At 46.0% G+C, this 21,397-nt stretch overlaps 1 protein-coding gene across 2 annotated transcripts; it reads right to left on the reverse strand.

Moving 5' to 3' along the window:
- Positions 1-1,927: 1,927 nt before the first annotated feature.
- CYP2J2 (cytochrome P450 family 2 subfamily J member 2) lies at positions 1,928-20,425 on the reverse strand. Of its 2 annotated transcripts, XR_013999321.1 has the most exons (10): positions 20,213-20,425; positions 18,487-18,646; positions 15,777-15,926; positions 15,256-15,416; positions 13,646-13,822; positions 11,734-11,875; positions 9,118-9,305; positions 8,353-8,482; positions 5,718-5,856; positions 1,928-2,382 (listed from the first exon to the last, which is right to left on the reverse strand). XR_013999321.1 is itself a non-coding variant. In XM_081144201.1 (9 exons), the coding sequence occupies exons 1-9, from the start codon at positions 20,408-20,410 to the stop codon at positions 2,204-2,206; spliced, it is 1,494 nt and encodes a 497-aa protein (XP_081000327.1). In that variant the 5' UTR covers positions 20,411-20,425; the 3' UTR covers positions 1,928-2,203. The 2 variants fall into 2 exon arrangements, 1 of the variants encoding a protein (XP_081000327.1); XM_081144201.1 differs by lacking the exon at positions 8,353-8,482.
- Positions 20,426-21,397: the final 972 nt, after the last annotated feature.

Consider the following 21,397-nt stretch of genomic DNA (forward strand, 5'->3'; position numbering starts at 1 on the left):
AAATTTATTCTCACCACCACAGAGGGAAGTTTTTACCTTCATACCCATGTTTTAGAGGAAGAAAATGGAGGCTTGCCAGGCAAATGTCTTGCTCAGAGTCACAGGAAAGGGTTAAGAAGAGAAGAAACTTAAAGCCCCTGGAATGCCTTTAGCCCCAGCGCCCTCCCCCTTCCCTCTTGATAGCTTAGCAACGGGCAGGCTCAGTAGGCTGGAGTTGGCTTCAGGGGAGAACAGCTTGATGCAGAGTGTGGAGCCTGAGAATGAAGATGCCCACTGAGAAGGGCCCCTGGTGTCTTCACTGGGCTTAAATTAAAAAGCAAATAAACAAAAACAGAGCCTAGCAGCCGTTTCTACGCAGGGGCCTCTCATGCAAAGGGCACTTCAGGGAGACGCCTGCATTGAGCTGCCTGCCTTTCTACACTGTTCCTGCATTGGGGCCAGTCCTTGAGGTCCTAGAAGCCTGTTTCAACCCATAGGACTGAGGCTTCCCCATCCAGTTAAAGTGGCTCAGCTATTGCCTCCACATCTTCACCAGCCAACAGAGAAGGTCCATTCTGACCCATAAGGCCGTGCCTTTCGGACCAATTCAAGTGCAAGGATTGGAGCCCTCACTTGCATGAGGATGGGCCAATCAGAGCAGGGGTGGGGACTTCTGTCTACATAAGCCAGCTTCCCTCTGGCTCAGGGAGTGCGCTTTCCCTTTCCACCAAACACTGAAGTTGAAACACTGCAGACATCTCACGGGAGCAGAGCAAAACAGACCTGCACAGGACCCGAGAGGCAGACCGGCACAGAGTGGAGCGGAGCCTCGCTGAAGGGGGCATGGCCGCAGCCCCCCAGCTTCCCCAGGGCTGCCTCACAGCCCTGCTGTTTTCACAGCCTTGCTGTATCACCATTGAACTGTTCTGCACTGAATACATTTTCCTTCACTGCACCTCAATTGTGAATTCCTATTGGCATTGAGTTGGCACCAAGGACCATCTGTTGACAAGTTAGATCTCTGAACTCTCTGTTCTGGCAAAGCAGTTTCCCCACCCAGGAAGCTGTCCTGATTTCTTACTTAGTAACCTAGCCAGCCCCTGGCTCCTATCTGTAAATTTGTAGGGCCTTCTGAGAGGCCCTTTCCTGGACCCTCTCCCTATTGCACGCAGGCCAGCTATGCCACCAGGGCCTACTTCCACATGAACTTAGGTTATCCTATGTGTCCTGCTCTTTCTCTGTGTAAATCCTCTGCCCCTGGGTCGTTTTAATTTAGAGTGCAGTGTGCGTATGTCTGTGTGTCTGCAGGACAGCAGTGGAGAAAAGATTCACAGCCTGGATTGCTTTTGGGTAAAATCTGTATCTTGGCCAGGATTCCACAGAAAATGTCATAGGCTTGTACATGGTGTGTCAGACACTGATGCAAAGGAAGAGGGTAAGGGGCCCTGGAGCTTTCAAACTAGATGAGAAACAGAGTTACAAAAGTCAGATAAAATCTTTGTGTAATGCTTGAATGAGACCTCATAGTAGAATCTCTCTAAGGAGCTTTGAGGGGGAAAACGAGTCATTTTACATTGCCAGAAACTTCAGTTACTCCCAGTGATCCCAGTACACTTCAGTTACTCCCAGTCATTGCCAGAAACATCAGTTGTTCCCAGTCATCTAGTCCCCAAGGTTTCACATTAACTGGTCACACTGTCCTGGCTCTGGATCCCAATCCATGGGTTAGGTCAGGATGAGGACCTGTTGCTTTACATTGATTCCACAAGGAGTGTGTGAATGCCTGCCCATCCGGAATCAGGACAGATGGACAGCAGAGCAGGAGAGCCTTCAACAAAGCCCTTCATTTTACAAATGAGACTGATCATAGCATGTGAAGTATTTTGGTCAATTTCTCAGTCTCCTACTCAGGTGATCTGATTTAAAAAAAGAAAGAAAGAAATGGAAGACAAGTTCATAGGTGTTTAAGAAGTTCAAGGCCTGATGCGATTGGCTTTATTCTAGGAATATCATTGGGGGTTGTTTCCTAGAGATACATGATTTGCACGAGGCTACATTGGAGAAGATAAAACTGGATTTGAATCCCGTTTCCTCTGAGTCCAAGTCCTAGTCTTTCCTCAGAGCCACTTCCACTCTTGTCCCTCACTTCTGAGCAGGCTCCCTTGACTTTGGAGGACATGCCCATTCTTCCTGCTTTCCTCCCCCCTCTCCTTCCCCAACACCCTCAAGCCCGAGGGACTGCACAGAGGCGGTGGTCAACTGGGGAGATGGTGATTCCTGTTCTGAATTCCAGGGTCAGCTCCTCATTGTCTGGGGCCTTAAAGGTAAATTTTTGCAAAAGGGAGGTGAAGAAAATAAACAGCTCGGATTTGGCCAGCTGTTCTCCGAGGCATACTCGCTTCCCTGAAAGACAAGAACATAACAGACGAGTTATCTTCCCACTAGTATCGGTGCCCACCAGGCACTGAAGTCTTCTACCACCTCATGCAAAACTTGAACAGAGGAAGGGCCTGCTAGGCCCTGGGGCATTCTGTACGGAGGCTCATTTAATCTGACAGCCACTGGGTTTCAGCAAAGCACAGATGTCATATGTCTGGACTCACTCCAATGCCTTCAGGTGTCAGGCAGGTGAAGGTGCAGAGTGAAAGTGATGATAGAAGTGGGAGGCCTGGGGTGACCTAGAAAGTGGATGTCTAGACCACAGGCTCTAAAAATCAATTAACAATCAATGACAAAAGCAGAAAACAAAACTTTGTTAATTTTTTTCAGTCCTTAAAGGAATACTATCCAAAACTAAGTCAGTAAATGTCAGAGCAGGGTTTGTAAAGTACAAGGCATCTTTCCCCTGGGTCACATTTCCCCACTTAATGATCGGGGACCTCACTGACATGGATGATCCTCTACATTAGAATGCTTCAGCCTCCCTCCTTGAATAGTCCTTATGCCTGCCTGTCCTTCCCCCGGTACTTGTGCCTTCCCTTCTAACACGGGGCCCTAGGCCAGATCCTTTACTCCACGGCTCATACTTGGCCTTGTCTGAGCCACATGCCCAGCCCTGTTGTGTGAATCCAGAACTGGAGGCAGAAAGACAAGAGATCCAATTCAACTCCTCCCATTTTCTAGACATGTGATTCGGGGCAAAATAAGTAACTTCTCTAGGTATTAGTGGAAATGTGTGTTTAACATGGGAAATTTATATTATGTACTGCCTGAGCTACACACTGAATCCAAGTAATTTAATACTGTAGAGAGCGAAACGAAGCATTTTAATGCCTCTCCTGGATAATAGTAAACATTCTAGCTGTAAAATAGCTTATCTTTAACCTGATCTGGTTACTTATTTAAAAAAATCCAGAATACAATTTAAAAGACTACATTTAAATAAATCTTTTGGGTGGTAGCACTACTGAAATAGCTTTCTGTGTATCACAGTCCTTTACTGGGATGCTGTTCACACTGTACCTTTTATTCTGGAGTAATTTCAAATGGACAGAAAAATTGCAAGAATAATGAAAAGAAAAAGTGTTTTTCTAAGTTAGTTGAGAGTAAACGGCCTACATTACCCATGAAGTCTTCAGAGTGAATTCCCTCAAATAACATTGTCCGACAGAACCACCAAATCAGGAAATGAGCACAATCTCCTCCTCAGACCCTAATCGGGTTTTGCCATTCTCACAATAATGTCCTTTATTTAGCAAAGGGACCCAGTTTAGTATCAGGAGTTGCATTTGGCTGTCATGCAAGTGACTTCTCAGCTTTTCTGACTTTGGGACTTTGAAGGTGACAGACCCATTATTTGGTGAATGTCTCTCACGTTCCCTCATGATTAGATTCGGGTTGTGAGGTCATGCATTTCTGGGGAAGGATCACCCAACCAAGGCTGTGTTCTTCTCATTTTACCCCATCAGGTGGACATGGTCTTGATTTGCCCCATTATTGCTGATGTTAAACTTGATTACGGTGGTATCTACCAAGTGTCCCCTATAAAATTACTCTTTTTGCAATAAATACTACTTTGGGACTATGTTAATAAACCATTCCTCATTAAACTAGTTTAACTAGTTTCCCTTGCTATTCTTCACCAAATTATTAATTAATTGTTGCCCAATCGAGAGTTTTAAAATTCCATCATTCCTTCCACATTATTAGCATTTTACTAAAGGAAATGCTTTCTCTCCTTCCTATTTTATTTATTCATTTATTTATATCAGTATGAATTCACAGATTCCTATTTTTTTCAAAGGTTTAAAATTTGTTATTAGTGTTTCAATCTTGAGAGTCTCCCTCCAGATTTGGCTAGTAAATGAGCATTCAGCTGGTATTTTCTTTCTTTTGGACACAAAAATATGTTCCAGGCTTATCTCATGCTTTCCTTCCCCCAGCCTGGAATGAGCTATTTTCCCCAGAAGTCTTGATTCCTTTTAGTGGATAATACGTAGAAACCAAGATCTGGGCATTAGACACGCTCATTGGTATCGAGGTGGTGTTGCTCCCAGGGCATCTCAGTGGGTAGAGCTGGGAAGTCTGTATGTATATAATGCGAGTATATATTTAAATGTATATATACATCCATGTTTACATCTACCTACCTACCAATCTATCAGAATCTGAGTTCCTATCGATAACCTCCGATTTCAATCCAACACCACAGAGTTCATTCTATTACCACTCCTTCCCTATCTGGAACTTCTTCCCACCATCCTCGATATGTTTCCTTATTGGTTCAGTATCCCATGTATATAACTCATCTTCCATCACTGCCATAGCCCGTCTGTGCAGACCCTGCCTCATCTTGCTTGTGCTCTGACACCCATTCTAGGCATCCGCTGTCCCCTCCCCTTCGCAAATGCCCTTCTCATCCTCCTTGGGCTACAACACCCCACACTAGTCACCACCACCATCTCTCTTGGATGTGTAATAATTTATTTTCTCCCTAAGTAATACATATTCAATGCAAAAACAAAAAATGAGTGTAAAAAGGAAAGTATAAAAAACAGTAACAGATGTAAAAGACGCCATAGTTAACCCCTCAAGCCTCAGTTCTGTTATCTCTAAAGTAGCAATAGTGGTATGAACCCTGTTAAGGTTACACTAGAAATAACTCAACACTAAGAGATATACTAAGAATTTTTGTTACTCATTTTACAGTGTTATGAGTTAAAGCAGCCTTTTGGAACTGGCGGCCTGGAAACATGAGTTTTCACATCACCCTCTTTTGCACCAGTCAAGCTGTCCACCATGTAAATGTATTTGATTTTTCCAGCATAATTAAAATTTGAAAAGGCAAAAGGGGAGCGCATGTAGAGTAGAATCCCATCTAGTCAAGCCATGGCACTCGGCATCACTCCTGGCCCCTCCCCATCCCCTTCTTATAAATTGGCTCTAGCTCCATGTGAGTGGGTGGCCCTTAAAAAGAACTTGAGACATTCAAAAACACTGTGAAGATGGCAAGTGTCCAACCTTTTTTGTGAGCTCGAGGCGGGGTCTGAGTCTGTTCCTAGTGTTCTGGGGGACAGAACAAAGTAAAGCTGAAATCTGCAGGCTGCCCTGACTGCCAAGCAATGCCTGGAGCCACGCCAGCCCTGGGAATCCTGAGCTGGAACAACAGTAACAGGGAGTCACGCTGCGCAGGGCTATCTGGAGACGGTCCAGTGCAAGCAGAGGATGGTGGGGAGAAGAGCAGGGGTGGCCTGAGGGAGGAACTCTGGGTTCAAACACTCTGATTTTGTAGAACTCACCTATTGAGAAAGGCAGAAAGGCTTCCCTTTTCTTAAACTGTCCATTCTCCAGAAAGTGTTCCGGATTAAATGTGTCGGGGGTGGCCCACTCTGCAGGGTCCCTGTGCAGTGCAGTCAGATTGGTGATGATCATGGTCCCCTAGAGAAGGCAGCAAAGACAGGCAAGGTTTGACCCACACAACATACCCGTGCAGTGGGGCGAATGTCGCCTGCTCCCAAGCCAGGGCCTGAACACACCCTCGCCCTCTCCAGCCCACCATCTTCTGAGCCGAGCCACCCTCCTCCAACCCACCGAGGGCCCTGCTCGTAGCCATGGGACAGCCTGCAGTGCTGGACTACAAATGCTTGCTGGGAATTCACTAGGGAAGTGTGGCTGCTCTTGACTGCAGTATGAGTGTTCTCTGCAGGGACCAGTCAGTGCAGGACTTGGGAGCAGACGCGCATGCACCGATGAGAGAACGGCACAGAGCTTTACCAGTCAGGGCTGTACCCCGATCTACCCAGCTGCTCACTGAAGTGATAACCATGGCAGCTCCAGCAAGGTAAAAGCTGCCTCGTTCATCCATCTCTCCCATTCTCTTCCCTCCCATGTGTGCTACACTGCACAGGAGATCTAATAATAAATCAGGTGGCCCAGTGAAAGCAACCACTACGCCTGCAGGCACACAGCAAGAAACCCACGAGTCCTGAGTGCCTCCCTGGCCCTCACCGTGCCTTCCTGTAACACCTCTCAGGGAGGCTGATTAATTTTACCTTCAATTTCTCTTGATTCTGTCACCTCCGTTCGATGTGCACTGTTGCCATCCTAGTCCAGGCTACCACCTTGCCTGCCTGTACTCCTAGAATAGCTGGCTAACGGTGCCCCCGGACCCTCTTTTCCCTTTCAGTCTGCTCCATACTCTGAAAGCCCAGCAAGCGTCGAATAGGATATAATCGTGTCACACCCATCTACCAGCCCACCCATCCCTTGAACTTGAACTTGATAGAACCTTTCAATAGCTTCCCACCGCTGTCAGGTGACAGATCATTGCCTGACCCCTGTCTGGGCCACTCTCCCTCTGCCTGCACCCCCATTACATCGGCCTTCTTTCAGTTTCTCAAACAGCTCTGTTCCCACTCATTTCCATACCTTTTAAACTGTTGTTTACAGTGTCTGAATGTCTTTCCTCCTTTTAAACTGTTGTTTACAGTGTCTGAATGTCTTTCCTCCTTTTAAACTGTTGTTTACAGTGTCTGAATGTCTTTCCTCCTAACTCTTAAGCATTCTGCTGTGCTCAGCTCAAACATCACTTCCTTTGGAAGCCTCCTCTGACCACTCCTGTTCCTACTCCCCACTCCAGGCAGCCTTCACCTTTATAGAAACCTGTGAGTTTTTCCAGTGGGGCAGTTATCATGGTTACTAAGTAGGTACTAGCATGGTTTTTTCCTCAGGCTTGTTTTCCCACACCTGAGCATTTTAGACCCTTAATGAACTTGTGTTGAATTAATAAAGGATAGCTGCTATTTTAAGTACTTTCTACACTAAGCACTAGATTCAACGTTAGATATGTATGACTTCATTTTACCTTGACCTGTGAGGTAGGTTTAATGGATTTTACAATAAAGAAATTGAAACTCTGAGAGGTTAAATAATGTACCCAGAGCCACACAATGGGAGGAGGCAGAGCTAGAATTTGAACTAGGTCTACTTGAGGTCAAAGGCATGGCTCCGAGCCTCTACAATATAGTCACTTAGTTCTCTCAGTTCCCAGGATAGTTATTAAAGTGGATGTTCAAAATCAGCCATAGAACTGGGCTGGTTCCCTGGAGCTTAAATGAATTGCTATAAAAATGCAAGCAGCACCTGTGAAATAATTTAGGCCTCAACCTTCACCGACAACATGGTCCATCAGCAAGGAACAGTGAGTGCCATAGCTGTAGGTATAGCTACTTTTCCTGGCACTGCAGGGACAGAGGCCAAAACGTGTACAATGGGAAACCGCCTCCCCCCCCCCCCCCCCCGATTCGGCCTTCTAAGTTCATTTTCAGGTACTACACATGCAGAGGCAAGGGGCAGCTGGGATGGACCCACAGAGGCCGACCAAGATGGTGAGAAGGCGAGGGAGCTGTAAAGGTACAGCGTGTAGAGAGGGCACTGGGCGGTACAGGAAAGCTGTCTGCTGAAATCATGAACCTGGTGGGCGGAGTGAGATCAGAATGTCCTTTGTGAGGACACATAATTGAGCAGTGACAAATTGAGAGCAATTGCAAGAAGACCCTTTTAAGGTAAAGGTAAAACAACTCCTGTGTAGAGAACATGATGTAGCACAAAAAAGATGAGCCTGGAAATCAGAACAGATCTGGTTCTTGAACCCAACTCTTGTCACTGTCGTTGAGATATCTTGCCCAAGCTGAATTGATTTGAGACCACACTTCCCAATTAATACAATAGAAATAACAGGCTTATTCTGAGGATGAAGACATTTTGAAAGAGCCTATGTAGTCCGTGGCACATAATTATTGCTCAACAAATATGTGTTCTTTCTCTCCTTTTCTAATGCTTAATATTGCACACACTTGGACTGGTTTCTCCTATGAGACAGTCCCACCACAGGGCTGCAAGTCAAAGCTGAGAAAACACCTGTGGGAATCTTACATTAGAAACACCAGCAATAATGTGATGTTGGCCCATGCGTCCCTTTATATTTTAATGTTCTATAACCGCAGGATTGTGAAGCAGAATTTTCCAAAGTAAGTCTGGAAGGTCCCTCGTCCTGTGAGATGTTCTACCAAGGCAAAGAAGAAGATTCAGTGGCAAAGTCTGACTAAGAACAGCTGTATCTCCACAAAATTCACAGTATGCATTTCATAGTAAAAACACTGAAAAATCCCATAGCAGAGAAAAGCCAGTCTTTGCCTAGACATATCTGACCCAAGAGTCCCCTTTCCCCTCCATAATAACCATTAGTATCTAGCTGAACTAATGTTCTAAAGGCGACACAAGAAGAAAAAACAAGTATTGAAAACAGGCATAACATATATCTCTCCCCATTTCAGTGATTCCCTAAGACAAGAATCTATGTAACATTTCGAGTTCAGATGCCTACCTACCACTTACAGCAATGAGCTTGCCTGGCCTGTTTGGCTCAGCAGTTAGAGCGTGGCCCGCGGACTGAAGGGCCCTGGGTTTGATTCTGGCTAAGGGCACGTGCTTCCATGGCAGGCTGGATCCCTGCCCCTCCCCAGGGTGTGTGCAGGAGGCAGCCAATCTATGTGTCTAGACACGGTGATGTTTGTTTCTCTCTCTCTCCCCCCTCCCTCCCTTCCACTATCTGAAAAGCAATGGAAAAAATATCCTCGGGTGAGGATTGAAAAACAAAGAGAGAGCTTGCAGATCTGAAGCGGGAGGGCAGCTCGCTACCTGGGGCAGGTGGTACCCGGCCAGCGTGGTGTCGGCGCTGACTACCCTGGGCACATTCAGGGGGATGATGTTTCCCATCCTCTGCACCTCGTGGATGACGGCATTGGTGTAGGGCATGAGCTCCCGAGCAGCCACGCTCGGCTGCTGCGACGGCCCAAGCACTCTGTCGATCTCAGCTTGCACTTTTTCTTGAAAAGAAAAGAAAATTCTATTATTCTCCACCTTCCCTGGAGCCTTGTTAAGCTAAAGAATGGAATCGCTGGGATCAATGTGCCTAAAATGGTAGTGGACTCTACAGACTCTTGTTCGTCAAGGGGGTAGTAAGGGTGGACAGCGGGCCCTGGTGTAGGACAATTCTGGCCGTAAACTTTTGCTCTGAAAAATCACTGCTGCAAGTTACTTAAGTTCTTTGAGTCTCAGTTTCCTCTGTTTATCAAGTGAGGCTAAATCTACCTTTATCTTAAGGATATTTTGAGATTTATATTAACCGATTTAGGTACTTAACAAATGATAGAAACTGCTAATTGTCCCCCAATATCTGTTGTTTTTTTTTCTTCCCTTTTTCTACAATAATAGATATTTTAGTTGGATACCTGGTTCCCCAGCCAAGGACTACATTTCCCAGATTCCCTTTTGACTAAGTGTGACCACGTGACAAAGTTCTGGGCAACAGAAAGTGTGTAGGAGGAACGTTTACTACTTGGGACATGCCCTTACAGGAAGGGCGTCTGCCTCCTTCCCCTTCTTCCCTTATTGGTGGAAAAGCAGCCTTAGTGGGGAGGATCTTTGTTGGTGCCAACAAAACATCATTTTAGATACATCGGAACAACACAGTGGAGAGAGCGTGGAACACAAGGGGCTCTGCAGAGTGCAGCTCCAATTTTTTAACTCAGAGAAATAAACTTCTATCTTTTGTTTTTACTGTCCATTTAAAACATTTTAGTAGTAGTAAAATACACAAAAAATTATCATTTTAACCTTTTTTAAGTGTATAGTTTAATAGCATGAAGTATAGTCACACTATTATGCGACCAATCTTCAGAACTTTTTTAACATGCAAAACTGAGACTCTGCGTTCGTTACACAACAAGCCCCCATTTTCCCCTGTTCCCCAGCCTCTGGCAAGTACCATTCTACTTACTGTTTCTATGAATTTGACTGCTGTGGACACTTCATATAAGTGGAATCATACAGTATTTGTGTTTTTGTGACTGGCTTATTTTACTTAGCATAATGTCCTCCAGGTTTATCCATGTTTAATTAAGCATGTGTCAGAATGTCCTTCCTTTTCAAGGCTGAATGATATTCCATTATACTCCATATTTTATCTGTTCAGCATCGATGGACACTTGGCAACTGTGAATAATGCTGCTATGAACATGGGTGTAAACTTCTATCACCTTAACTATTATTATTTTGGAGCCTCTATTATAGAGGCCAAGCCTGTATCCTAACTAAGCAGTTCCTATACTTTTTAAAAATAATGTAATTCACAGTTGCAAAGGCATTTTGCATCATGACTGAGGATACATAAGCATAAATATATATACATATAAAACAAAAGACATATATATATAAACTTGCATGAACAAACTTATCTTTAGTACATGGGAAGCACTCTGCTCTTTTCTATTCTATTTTTATTTTAGGAAAAATTAGTCTTGATTCACTAAATTGATTTTATATATCTTTAATAAACTGTTACCCACAGTTTAAAAAATTGTATCATAACAAATCTGACCCTCATGCGCTCAAACTGTTCTGGGAACTGGAGAAAGAAACTGATTATAACAGTCACTGTCACTGAATGGACTACAGTTTGTGGGGAAGATATATAAATATTATGCGATAAGCACATTAATGGAGGTGCATTAGGTCATGTCTAGAGAAAGAGAATGCTAGTAATTTTCTAGAGGATTGGGGAAACATGAGACATAGTGTTGAGCAGATTCTTCAAGCAGTGCTAGTGGCTTACATGTAGAGAAATTAGGGAAATACATTTTCCTAGAGGGAAGAGCAGATGTGATGACACAGAGGCATAAACAATGACAGTGCAAAGAAAATGACATGTAATTTAATGAGGCCACCATGCAGGGTGGGTGGAGTTGAGGCTGCACAGGAAGTAAGAGGCACAGCAGAGGATGTGATAGATCAAAGGGAGAAGTTTGAGCATTTCTACAGGGCAATGGAAGACAACGTAAAAGGACGGAAGGCTAGGACCAGGTTCCTTCCTTTCTCCCTCCCTCCCTCCCTCTCTTCCTTTCTTCCTTCCTTTCTTTCCTATTGTCGGACATCTAATCTCCCCTAAGACCAGATTGCATTCGAGAACGTAACTCTTCCTGGGAACTTACCACAATGTCAGTTAACCTCACTGTTTTCCCCCCTAGACTTTGAATTTCCTGAGGGCAGGGACTCTGTTATATTTGTGTTACGCGGATCCATTCAAATCATGACATAAAAATTGAAGAACGCGCCCGTTCTCAAGTCCACATTGCCTGGTGACTGTCCTGCCTACTTCTCCACTCTGCCACGCTATCTTCTGCTCCCAACTTTGGGGCGGTGCGTTCAAGGAGGAGCCCTTGTGTCCCACCCAGGCACACTCCCTGACACACTCACCTTGGATTTCTGGGTACAGGGCCATGTAAAGCAGACCCCAGCGCAGCGTCGTCGAAGTTGTCTCGGTTCCAGCAAAGAAGAGGTCCAGAGCACAGAAGACGAGGTTTTCCTCATTGAAACTGGAAGCCGCATTGCCCACATGCTGTAAGGCACCATGTCTGTTAGCTTATTTAGAGGGTCCTTGGTTGCCACGGTGCACAGGGGCTTCATCCCAGGGAGAGCACGAGGAAGGAAAGAGGCCTGGGAGAAAAAGCTTTCTTTCCCTTTGGCCTCCTCCAGAGGCAGAGTCCTATTACAGGAATATTGTTAGCATAGCCCTGCCCCAAGGGTTGGGAACTTTTATTAGTTTAGGTGAATGAAAATCAAGACAATTATTTTTTATGCCTACAATTTGGGAGAAGCTATTAGTACAGTGGAGAGTTAGACTTGGGTTCCAATATTAGCAACACCACTCACACTTTCTATAACACGGGGAAAATTACTTAACATTTCTGTGTTTCAATTTCCTGTCTTATAAAATAGAAATAACAAAACACACCTGTGAAGATGACATCATGAATCACATGAGAGGCAAAGGGCACACAGCAAATACTCAACAAATATTTATACTGATACTGGAAAGAATAAACTGAATTCATCTATGTACAACAAGTCGTATATCTCTCAGTTAATCTTTTCCTTCAAGGTGAAAACTCTCTGCATCTATCAGTATTCCTATGGCATTTCATCATCTTTACCACTTTCCTCTGAAAGCTCCAATTTGTCAACATTCCTCTTAATGTGTGGTCCCCTATAGCAAGTGAAGTCTCCTCCTCTGAGCAGCAATCAATGTTTCTATTAATATTATGCCAATAAGGTGAAATAAGAAAGGGGGTGAAAAAGAAATCCACCATTCTGCTAACTTCCACAGGAGGAACAAATAATGTGATAGCCAAAAACTATGACAGTGAGGCAGTGAAGTCTATTAATCAGAAAGATGACTGTGTTAATGCTAAACATCCAATTTGGCTTTCCCCCCGTTTCTTTCCTATAATGTGGGAAAGTGGGCAATCTGGGGTCCCACTCAGGCCTTGAGAGTAAACTCTGACATTCAACTCAGCTTTCCTTGCGTTCTGCACTGGGGAGTGAGGGAAGGGGTAAGTAATTGGGCACAGGTCCAACTAATAATAAAACAAAGCTTTGAAAAATAAGCGCAAGTCTTATTTTTCCTTTTTCATACAACTCCGTCAGGTGTGGGTAGAGGGTAGAGCACAGAAGACGCAAAGGCAGCACTGGGCATTCCCAAGGCCTCAAGCCAAATGCCACTGAACCCGCATCTTTATTCCTAAGTGCCTCGTCCATCCTGAGTTAGAGCTACCCCTTGCTCTCTCTGAAATCCTGCCTCTAAGTTGAAAACCTGCCCCTGTGGTAAGTTGAATAATGACTCACAAAGATGTCCATGTCTAATCTCTGGAGCCTGTGGATGTTATATGGGAAAAGGGACTTTATAGGTATGATTAAGTTAAGGGCCTTGACATGATCCTGGAGAATCCCAGTGGGCCCAATACAATTACAAGAGGCAAGAGGATTATAAGAAGAAGACATAAGGATGGTAGCAGAGAAGATGCTACACTGATGGCTTTGAAGCTGCAGGAAGGGGCCATGAGCCAAGCAATCTAGGCAACCTCTAGAAGCTGGAAAGGTCAAGGAAATGCATTCTCCCCGGGAGCCTTCAGAGGAGCCAGCCTTGCCAACACCTTGACTTACTCCCAGTCCAACTGATTTCAGATTTATGACCTCCAGAGCTGAGGAGAATAAATCTGTGTTGTTGTAAGCCATCCTATTAATTTTGTTAACAGCATCAAGAGGAAACCAGTAGATCCCCATTTGTTCTTCAAACACAAAACACAGGAAACAACTTTGGTTTCCTCACCTTTTCTATTTCCTTGAGGTATGCGTCGATAAAATCTCTTGGCTCGTCAGGATTCCAGTCTCTCTTGTGGTTTTCAGTCACACGAGAAATAAACAATTTCAGCTTCTCCCATTTGTTAAAGAGTTGTTGGTGGGGTCCAGGGAGGAATTGCACTATCCGTGGAAAGCTGTTATAGAACTGATCGAGAAAAACAGAACAATCATGGAGACGCCATGATGCCACTTTTTAAGACAACAGAAATGTTTTCTTACTAGCTCTTGTTTGCTTACACTCAGACCTGGACTGCTCTTGTCTCCCTCATTCCTCTTCTCATCCCTCCAGCAAAGCATTTCCATGCCCCATCCAAAGTGTACCGTTTCAGACCACTTCTCACCACCCCAACTGCTTTGCCATCCTTGCACAAACCACCATGTCTTATCCAGATGCTGTGACAGCCTCTAGCAGGTCTTCTGACTCCATCCTTAACCCCATTTCCAGTCTGTTTTTCACAGAACGGCCAGAGTAATCATTGAACGATCTGGTCCGGCGACGTTCAACCGCGTGCCGCAAGCAATTTTACAGCACGCAATACCTGACTCTTTAGTCTGGGGCACTGACCTCTTTTCCCTTAGGTTGTGAAAAAAAAACAAATGACAACAGTCAACATAATAGCCATTCAGTGTGAATGAGTCAAAATGATTCCTATTTTTGTCAGGTTGGCAAGTAATAAATACATTTTGTGGTTTGCCACAGAACTTTAGGAATTAGTTTATGTGTGCCCTGAGATGAGGAAGGTTGAAAATTTCTGGTATAATCAGATCACTTCACTTTCTGGTTATCAATTCTTCAGTGACTTCCCGTGACACACACAGACACTTCTACACCCTTCTCTGGGCACAGCAGCTCTACGTGAGCGGGTCCTGCACACACCTGTCGCATGTTTGCTGTCGCTCCCTGCCACCTTACCTTCCCCAGTCCAGCCCCATTGGTCTCTGTAATGACATCAAGGATGCTCCTGTTTAGGCCTTTGCATTTGCAACTCTTTCCACCTAGAGGGCTCTTCCTGTGAAATCTCTAGAACTCCAGCCCCCCATCCTGTCACCCTCTTTCCATTCTCGTATCCTGTTTTATTTTCCTTCATGGCAATTATAACTATTGAATAGAATATACAACACATATTCTATATATATGTAGAGAGAATATATTCTATTCAGAATTTTTTAAAAAGAGCAACTAACACAAATGAACCTTAAAACAGTTGGCTGATGGAGAAGCTAGGCACAGAGGAAGAGTATTTCTGAGAGAGGAGGTCTGAGATGGAGGCCTAGCGAAGGACATGGAGGGACAGGGGGAACTCAAAGGCAATGGCACTATTGTCCTTTTTAACTAAAACAATATAAGTATACAGGTGTATGTCACGTAAAGCTTATTGCTTTACATGAATGTTAGAACTGTCCTTTGTATATACAGTAAATATTTAACAATATTATCAAAAACACTGGAGTCACAGATTGATTTCAAATAAGTTTGTGTTGAAGTCAGTTTTAAAGGGTTATATTGTAGCTTAAGAAATCTGTGTCTGACATCAGCCCCAAGATCCTTAACCGAGATGTAACAAGAGAAGCCCTTACATGACACCACGCTGACATCTCCAGATGTATGACATCATCCAGTAACCTCAGCATCTCTTGGAACTGACCATCCTGGTACTCAAAGCGTTCCCCAAAGGTGATGGAGCAAATAATATTGGAAACTGCATTGTTGATCTTGAAGTGAGGGTTAAATGGCTGTCCTGGAGGTGGAAGAAAAGGCAGATCCTTCAGATTGGTTTGTCTCTGTTTTCTACTGAGAGTCTACATGGCGTATGACATACCTAGTATAGAAACACATCTGAGGCTCTGGCCGCAGCACCCTACACTGGCTCTGACACAGCAAGTACTCACTCAAACTGATGACCAGGGTTTAAAATCAGTAATGTCATTAGTGCCTGTCTTCTTTTGCTTAATTCTAGAGCTCCATGAGGGCAGGGCCATGGTTAGTTGTTCAGTTATATCCTTAGTGCGTGCTGGGCACAGGACAGGCACATGCATACATTCTAAATAAGTGAATGAATGGGCCACGGTCTCCTGCACCTGACCTGGGAAATACCCACCCTTCTCCTCTTCCATCGCCTGGATAAGGTGGTAGGCCTCCTCCTGGATGCGTGCCTCTAAGCTCTTCTTTCCTAAACCAAAGTTCCTTAGTGTCATCAGGGCAAACCTTCTTTGCTCCTTCCATTCCTGGCCATTGGAAAAGATCAAGCCTGAACAAAAGAAAGTAACGTCATGAAAAGAAAGCCAACAAATGGTACGGGGACTTGTGTCAGATGGCAGGAGGGAAAAGGGCATTAGGCAGTGGAAGTATTCAGAGGCACCATCCCAGAGCAATGAATATCGTTGCTAGCATTGCTAGCACTCATTGTTTGCAATGCTAGGCACATTAGTATTTTTATGCATTACGTAATTTAGTACTTACAGAAACTCTCTGAGGTAGATACAGTACCACCCCCTTTCTACTTTTGCTGATGAGAAAACTGAGGCACAAGGGACAATGTAGTTTGCAAGGTCACACACAGAGGTAGTGAGCAGCTGAATAGGCATTCAAGGTCACATTACCTGACTGCAAAGCCCATGCTTTGATTACTAACCACATAGGCATATGTATTTATGTATTTATGTTATGCTACATACTGCGAATGCACTGACAGGTAAGAAGTCCATGCTTCTGAAGAGGCCGGGCTTTAACGAATCTTACAGGAGAAGTCCTCTCTAAGCTGGACCTTACTAGATGAGGGAATGACTGAAGAAAGCAGAGGCGTGAATATCCCACTCAGGCAAAGGAAAAGACAGCATCTCAGTGTGCTCAACAGACCATCATTTCTTTTATAACACAGGTAAGACCGCACTCCTTTCACTTCCAGGACACTCACTCTTCAACGCCTTTTAATACCCGCTTTGGCCCCCACCATCTCAATGAAATGGCCCTCCTTGCTGTCAAATCCAGGGACACTTTTCAACCTCATCCTACCTGGTCTTTCAGCAGCAAGAGAGACTTTCTTCCTGAAACACTCTTCCAATGCTGCTCAGGGCACTTCACTCTCCAGATTTTTCCCCTAATTCTCTGAAAGCAGAGAACTTCCCATGTCTCTGGCTAGTTCATTTCCTACCAAATTCCAAAATGATGGAGTTCTTCAAGATAAGGTCTTCTCTTCTTACCCTATACTCCTTTTCTGGGAAATCTTACAACACCTGAAATTTTAAATAACATCTGTAGGTAGTGACCTTCTATTTGTGCCCCTGAGCTCCAGACACAGATATACAGCGGTCTGCTTGACTTGGCCAGCTTGAAGGCATTTCATACTCAGCCTATCCATGATTGAATTCATGCTTTTCTCCACGCAACTCCCCGCCAGGCCAAACCAAACACCCTGTCCTCCAAATGTTCCTTCTTTCCATCAATCCATCCATTTGGGTGTCAACCTCAACACTTCAGTCTCCCTCCACTCTCCCTGCCTCTAGGTCATCATGTTTTACTGGATTTACCTCCTTAACATCTTAAATCCATGTATCTTCCCTGCTACTGTCCCAGATGAACCTATTGTCCTTTCTTGCCACCTCCCTAGTCCAAGCTACCACCTTCTCTAACTTAAAATGCTGCAACAGTCTCTTGCTTCCTTTATTCCATTTTCTACATTGCAGCCCAAATAAGTTTTTTAAATGTAAATATGAAAATTCCTTTCTCTACTGAAAACCATTCAAGAGCTTCACTGTTATTAGGTTAAAAACCAATATCCTAACCAAGAACTTGCATAACCTATTCCAGGCCAAGCTCAGCAGCTTCATTTCCACTTGATTATTCCACTTAGTCCCTGTGCTTGCCACACTGGCCACGTCTTCATTTCCTCAAGTTCACTGTCTTCTTGCTCACCTCAGGGTCTTTTTATATTCTATTCCCTCTGCCTGATTGCTTCTTTACTTTATAATTAATTGTCATTTACTTACATTAGTTTTTTCCTGAACCCCAGGACTAGGTTAGATGCCCCTAGTAAGTAAATCCTGCCCTTGTCCACATTATTAGGTAGTTGATAGTCCTCTCTGAATTGGATTTGATGACATGGGGACATGAATTTTATCTGTCCTCTCACTGTTATGTCACTGGTGCCTAGCACTGTGCTTCGCTTTGCAGATAATCAATACAGTACATGGATGTAAAGTTAGTAAAATATTTCAAAGAGGAATTGGGAAGCACCTAAAAAAAAAAAAAAAAGGTGCTTTGGTAGAGCAATAAATTTGAATTTTCCATTTAGATTTTTAAATGTTTAAGTTTATTTAATGATCACTTAAACTATTCATGCCAAACTGTTCCAGCATAGACTGGAAGTCTGGAGATGACCTATGGACACCTTGATGACACAGCATAAGGAACTGGAGACGAGAGGAAGAAATCAGGAAAGCAGCGGAAGGAAGCAGATCCACACTGCTTTCCTAGGGGAAGGGACTTGCAGTGGGAATGCAGAAGGAGCGAGTGCACCGCCTCTCTCTCTGCTCTCATGGGGTGACGGGCTAGGCGGTCATCAGAGCACCCAGAGCGAGTTCACGAGGGGATGCAGCCTTTTCCAAAGGCGCCCCATCAGCGCTGACTCTGCCTGAGCCCTGAGAGGGCGCCCTCCCGGGGAACTGTGAGCACCAAGCTTCCTTTAAAGGCAGGAGTTTCGTAAGAGGCTTGGTCTCTGGGGAGTGTTGGAGAATTATAGTCACAGAGGCACCGCTGACAAACCTTAAAAATATTAAACATACATATCTGACATCGGTCAAGATGCTCACCTTTATTCTTACAGATCCGTTCTTGAACAGGGGCCCTGGGGCGGTTTGCCATGTTGTGTCCCTGGACAAGGGCCTCTTTGATTAAGGGCAATCCAGTTAAAAGGACTGAAGACCACACGCTGATGTCCATGCTGAAAATGTTCCCATATTCCTTCACATACTGAAAAACAAACCGTCACAGTTGAGCAGGCACATCTCTGTGTCTGGGGAAGAGGGAAGTGTGTGGAGGTGGGGGACTTGAACTGAGGGTGTGGGTGTGTGCCCTGATCTCCCTCCTCCATTTCTCAACCAGACCTGGATTCAATTCACTACAGAACGTGGACATACCTTATAAAACATTCATTCATATAGTCAATCCATAAAAAGTGAGCGAGCATCTACCATTGTTCTGAAAATGAGGTATGGAGATAACTTCAATAAAACAAACACGGCCTCTAACCTCACACATCTTAGAGTCTAGTAAAGGGAGAGAATTCATAACATAAGCCTCCCCCAGATGGCTGAGAACCGTGCCGTGAAAGTCTGGTGCAACAAGCACGGGCTTCTTACTAAATCATATCCATTTACCCAAGGGAGATCGTCCCCTTTCTCAGCATATGCGAGAAGATAGAAAGTTCCCTCACTATAGGGCTGGGGCCAGGTGTGGAGAAAGCGCTCTAGCTCTGGGGCCGCGTGTGAATCTTAGCTCCGTGGGTCACCAGCTGTGGGCTCCTGAGAAAACTGTCTCACTTTTTTTGAGCCTCAGTCCCCAGCTATAAAAGGGAGAAAATGATCCCTCCCTGAAAGGGTTCTGAGAGGAAGAAAGGGGGCAGCAATGTGAAAGGCGCTTTGTTTTCTGGTACCTGGCGGATAGCCACGCGAGTCTCTGAGGAATGAAGGAGCCCTGTGTGCACAAAGATGTGGGTGTGCGCTGGTGGCGACAGAGAGGAACAGAGCACAGGCACTCCTGGTCACAGACCGCCACGCTCGCTGGGTACCCATGTAAGCACCTTCCACACTGTATCTCATTTAATCTTACAAGTCCCTTGTGGCAGTAATGATTTTCCTCGGCTTTCAGAAAAGGAAAACGATTTGTAGCTGAAGGCATGCAGCCGAGGTGACAAAGCTATTGAGTGGTGGAGGCAACTGTCTAGACTTTGCACAGGATTTGAGGACAAGACCATGAACCTGAGGTGGCACCTAGGACCTTAGAGTTTAGTGGAAGCCAGAGAGTGAAAGTGAGGAGTTGGCAACAGGAGGAAAGGGGTCAAAGGGTACAATCCTGCAGTTATAAAATAAATAAGCCCAGTACGGTGACTACAGTTAATGCTGTGCTGCATATTTGAAAGTTGCTAAGAGAGTAGATCTTAAAAGTTTGCATCACAAGAAAAGTCTTTGTAACTATGTATGGTGACAGACATGAACTAGACTTACTGTGGTGATCATTCCCCAAACGTCTACAAATGTCAAATCATGATATTGTACCTCTGAAACTAATATACTGTTATATGCCAATGACACCTCAATTTAAAAAGCCGCGGCGTCCTGACAATACCACATAGCTGCCCAAGTGAATGAGCGCGTGTGTGCCAACTTTTAAGATCTGTTTTCTTAGCAACTTTCAAAACAGGCAATAAGCGTTTTTAAGTAGAGTCCCGGGTCCCCCGCTTTGCACCCCCAGGTCCCCATGCCTGTCCTGCCCTTCGGGTCGGGGCGAGGACCCGTCCGGCACCCAACACGCGCCTACCTTCTGAATCGACAGGTGTGGCTGCTTCATGTCCAGCTGGAAGAACATTCCGAAGACGGGCAGGCTCCTGGGCCCCGGCGGGGAGTTCTTGGGGACCCGCCTTTTCGAGAAATAGGCCAGGAGCAGAAAGGCTGCGGCGCCCAGCAGGAGCCAGCCGGGAGGCAGCGCCCGCGCCAGGGCCTCGGCGAGGGAGCCCATGGCGGGGCGCGCGGGGGCGCGGGGGGCGCGGGGGCGCGGGGGCGCGGGGGCGCGGGGGGCGCGGGGGGCGCGGGGGGCGCGGGGGGCGCGGGGGCGCGGGGGCGCGGGGGGCGCGGGGGGCGCGGGGGGCGCGGGGGGCGCGGGGGCGCGGGGGCGCGGGTTCCTGGCGACCTGAGCAGGTGGCGTCCCGCCGCCCGCCTGTGAGTCCGCAGCCCCGACGCGCCCGCCCCTAGGGACTCAGCCCCGCCCCTACCCCCGGCCCCGCCCCCTCAACTCCGGCCCCGCGCTTGGCCCGCCCCGGCCGCCCACCCGGCGACCCGCTCCCGACGCCCGCGGTCTCTCGGCCCTGCCCCTGCCCTGCCCCTGCCCCCGCCGCCCTGCCGGCCTCGCCCTGGGCCAGATGCCAGGGGCTGGGTTCCTGGGAGAACCCGCACCGGCCTTGGAGAGTCTTTTCCTGACACTGTTGGGACTCTTGGGTTTATGGTTTCGGTGCAGTTCAGAGAACTTCACAGACTTTGAGCTTCGTGTTTTATCTTGTTTTTTTTTTTTTTTTTTTAATTCTCACCTGAGGACACAGAAGACTTGCTGGAGAGAGAGGGAGAGAGAGAGGCTGGGCGGGGCGGGGGGCGGGACACGACACATTGATTGAGATGGACCAGCTGCTGGCTGCCTTCCATGAGCTGCCTGACCTGGGGGGTGTGCCCTGACTGGGAGTGAAACTGGTAACCTTTCCCTGGGCACAGGGCGACCCTCAACCAGTTGAGCCACTCCAGTGGGTGTTTTTCAATGACCCTCTCACCCAAGGATTAGGGATCTGAACCCTGTCTGGTAACCAGTCGAGCCAACAGAAGCACCTGGCATTTCTTGGGCACTTGCTGTATGCCAGGCAGTGCACCTGCCTCTACATAACTTGATCCCTTCTGACAAAATTAGGTTGATGCTCTTCTTAGTCCCATCTTGCTTTGAGGAAACAGACAGAGGTTAAGG

Source organism: Miniopterus schreibersii (genome assembly GCF_964146895.1).
Source record: "Miniopterus schreibersii genome assembly, chromosome: 8".
Classification (NCBI taxonomy): domain Eukaryota; kingdom Metazoa; phylum Chordata; class Mammalia; order Chiroptera; family Miniopteridae; genus Miniopterus; species Miniopterus schreibersii.

Bases quoted from the DNA above. Each gene is read 5' to 3' on its own strand.
- CYP2J2 (XM_081144201.1), bottom strand. From the start codon at position 20,410: ATGGGCTCCCTCGCCGAGGCCCTGGCGCGGGCGCTGCCTCCCGGCTGG. The intron at 18,647-20,212 runs GTAGGCGCGTGT...TTTGTTTTTCAG, and splicing joins CACACCTGTCGATTCAGAAG to TATGTGAAGGAATATGGGAA. The intron at 15,417-15,776 runs GTGGGTATTTCC...TTCCACCTCCAG, and splicing joins GGCGATGGAAGAGGAGAAGG to GACAGCCATTTAACCCTCAC.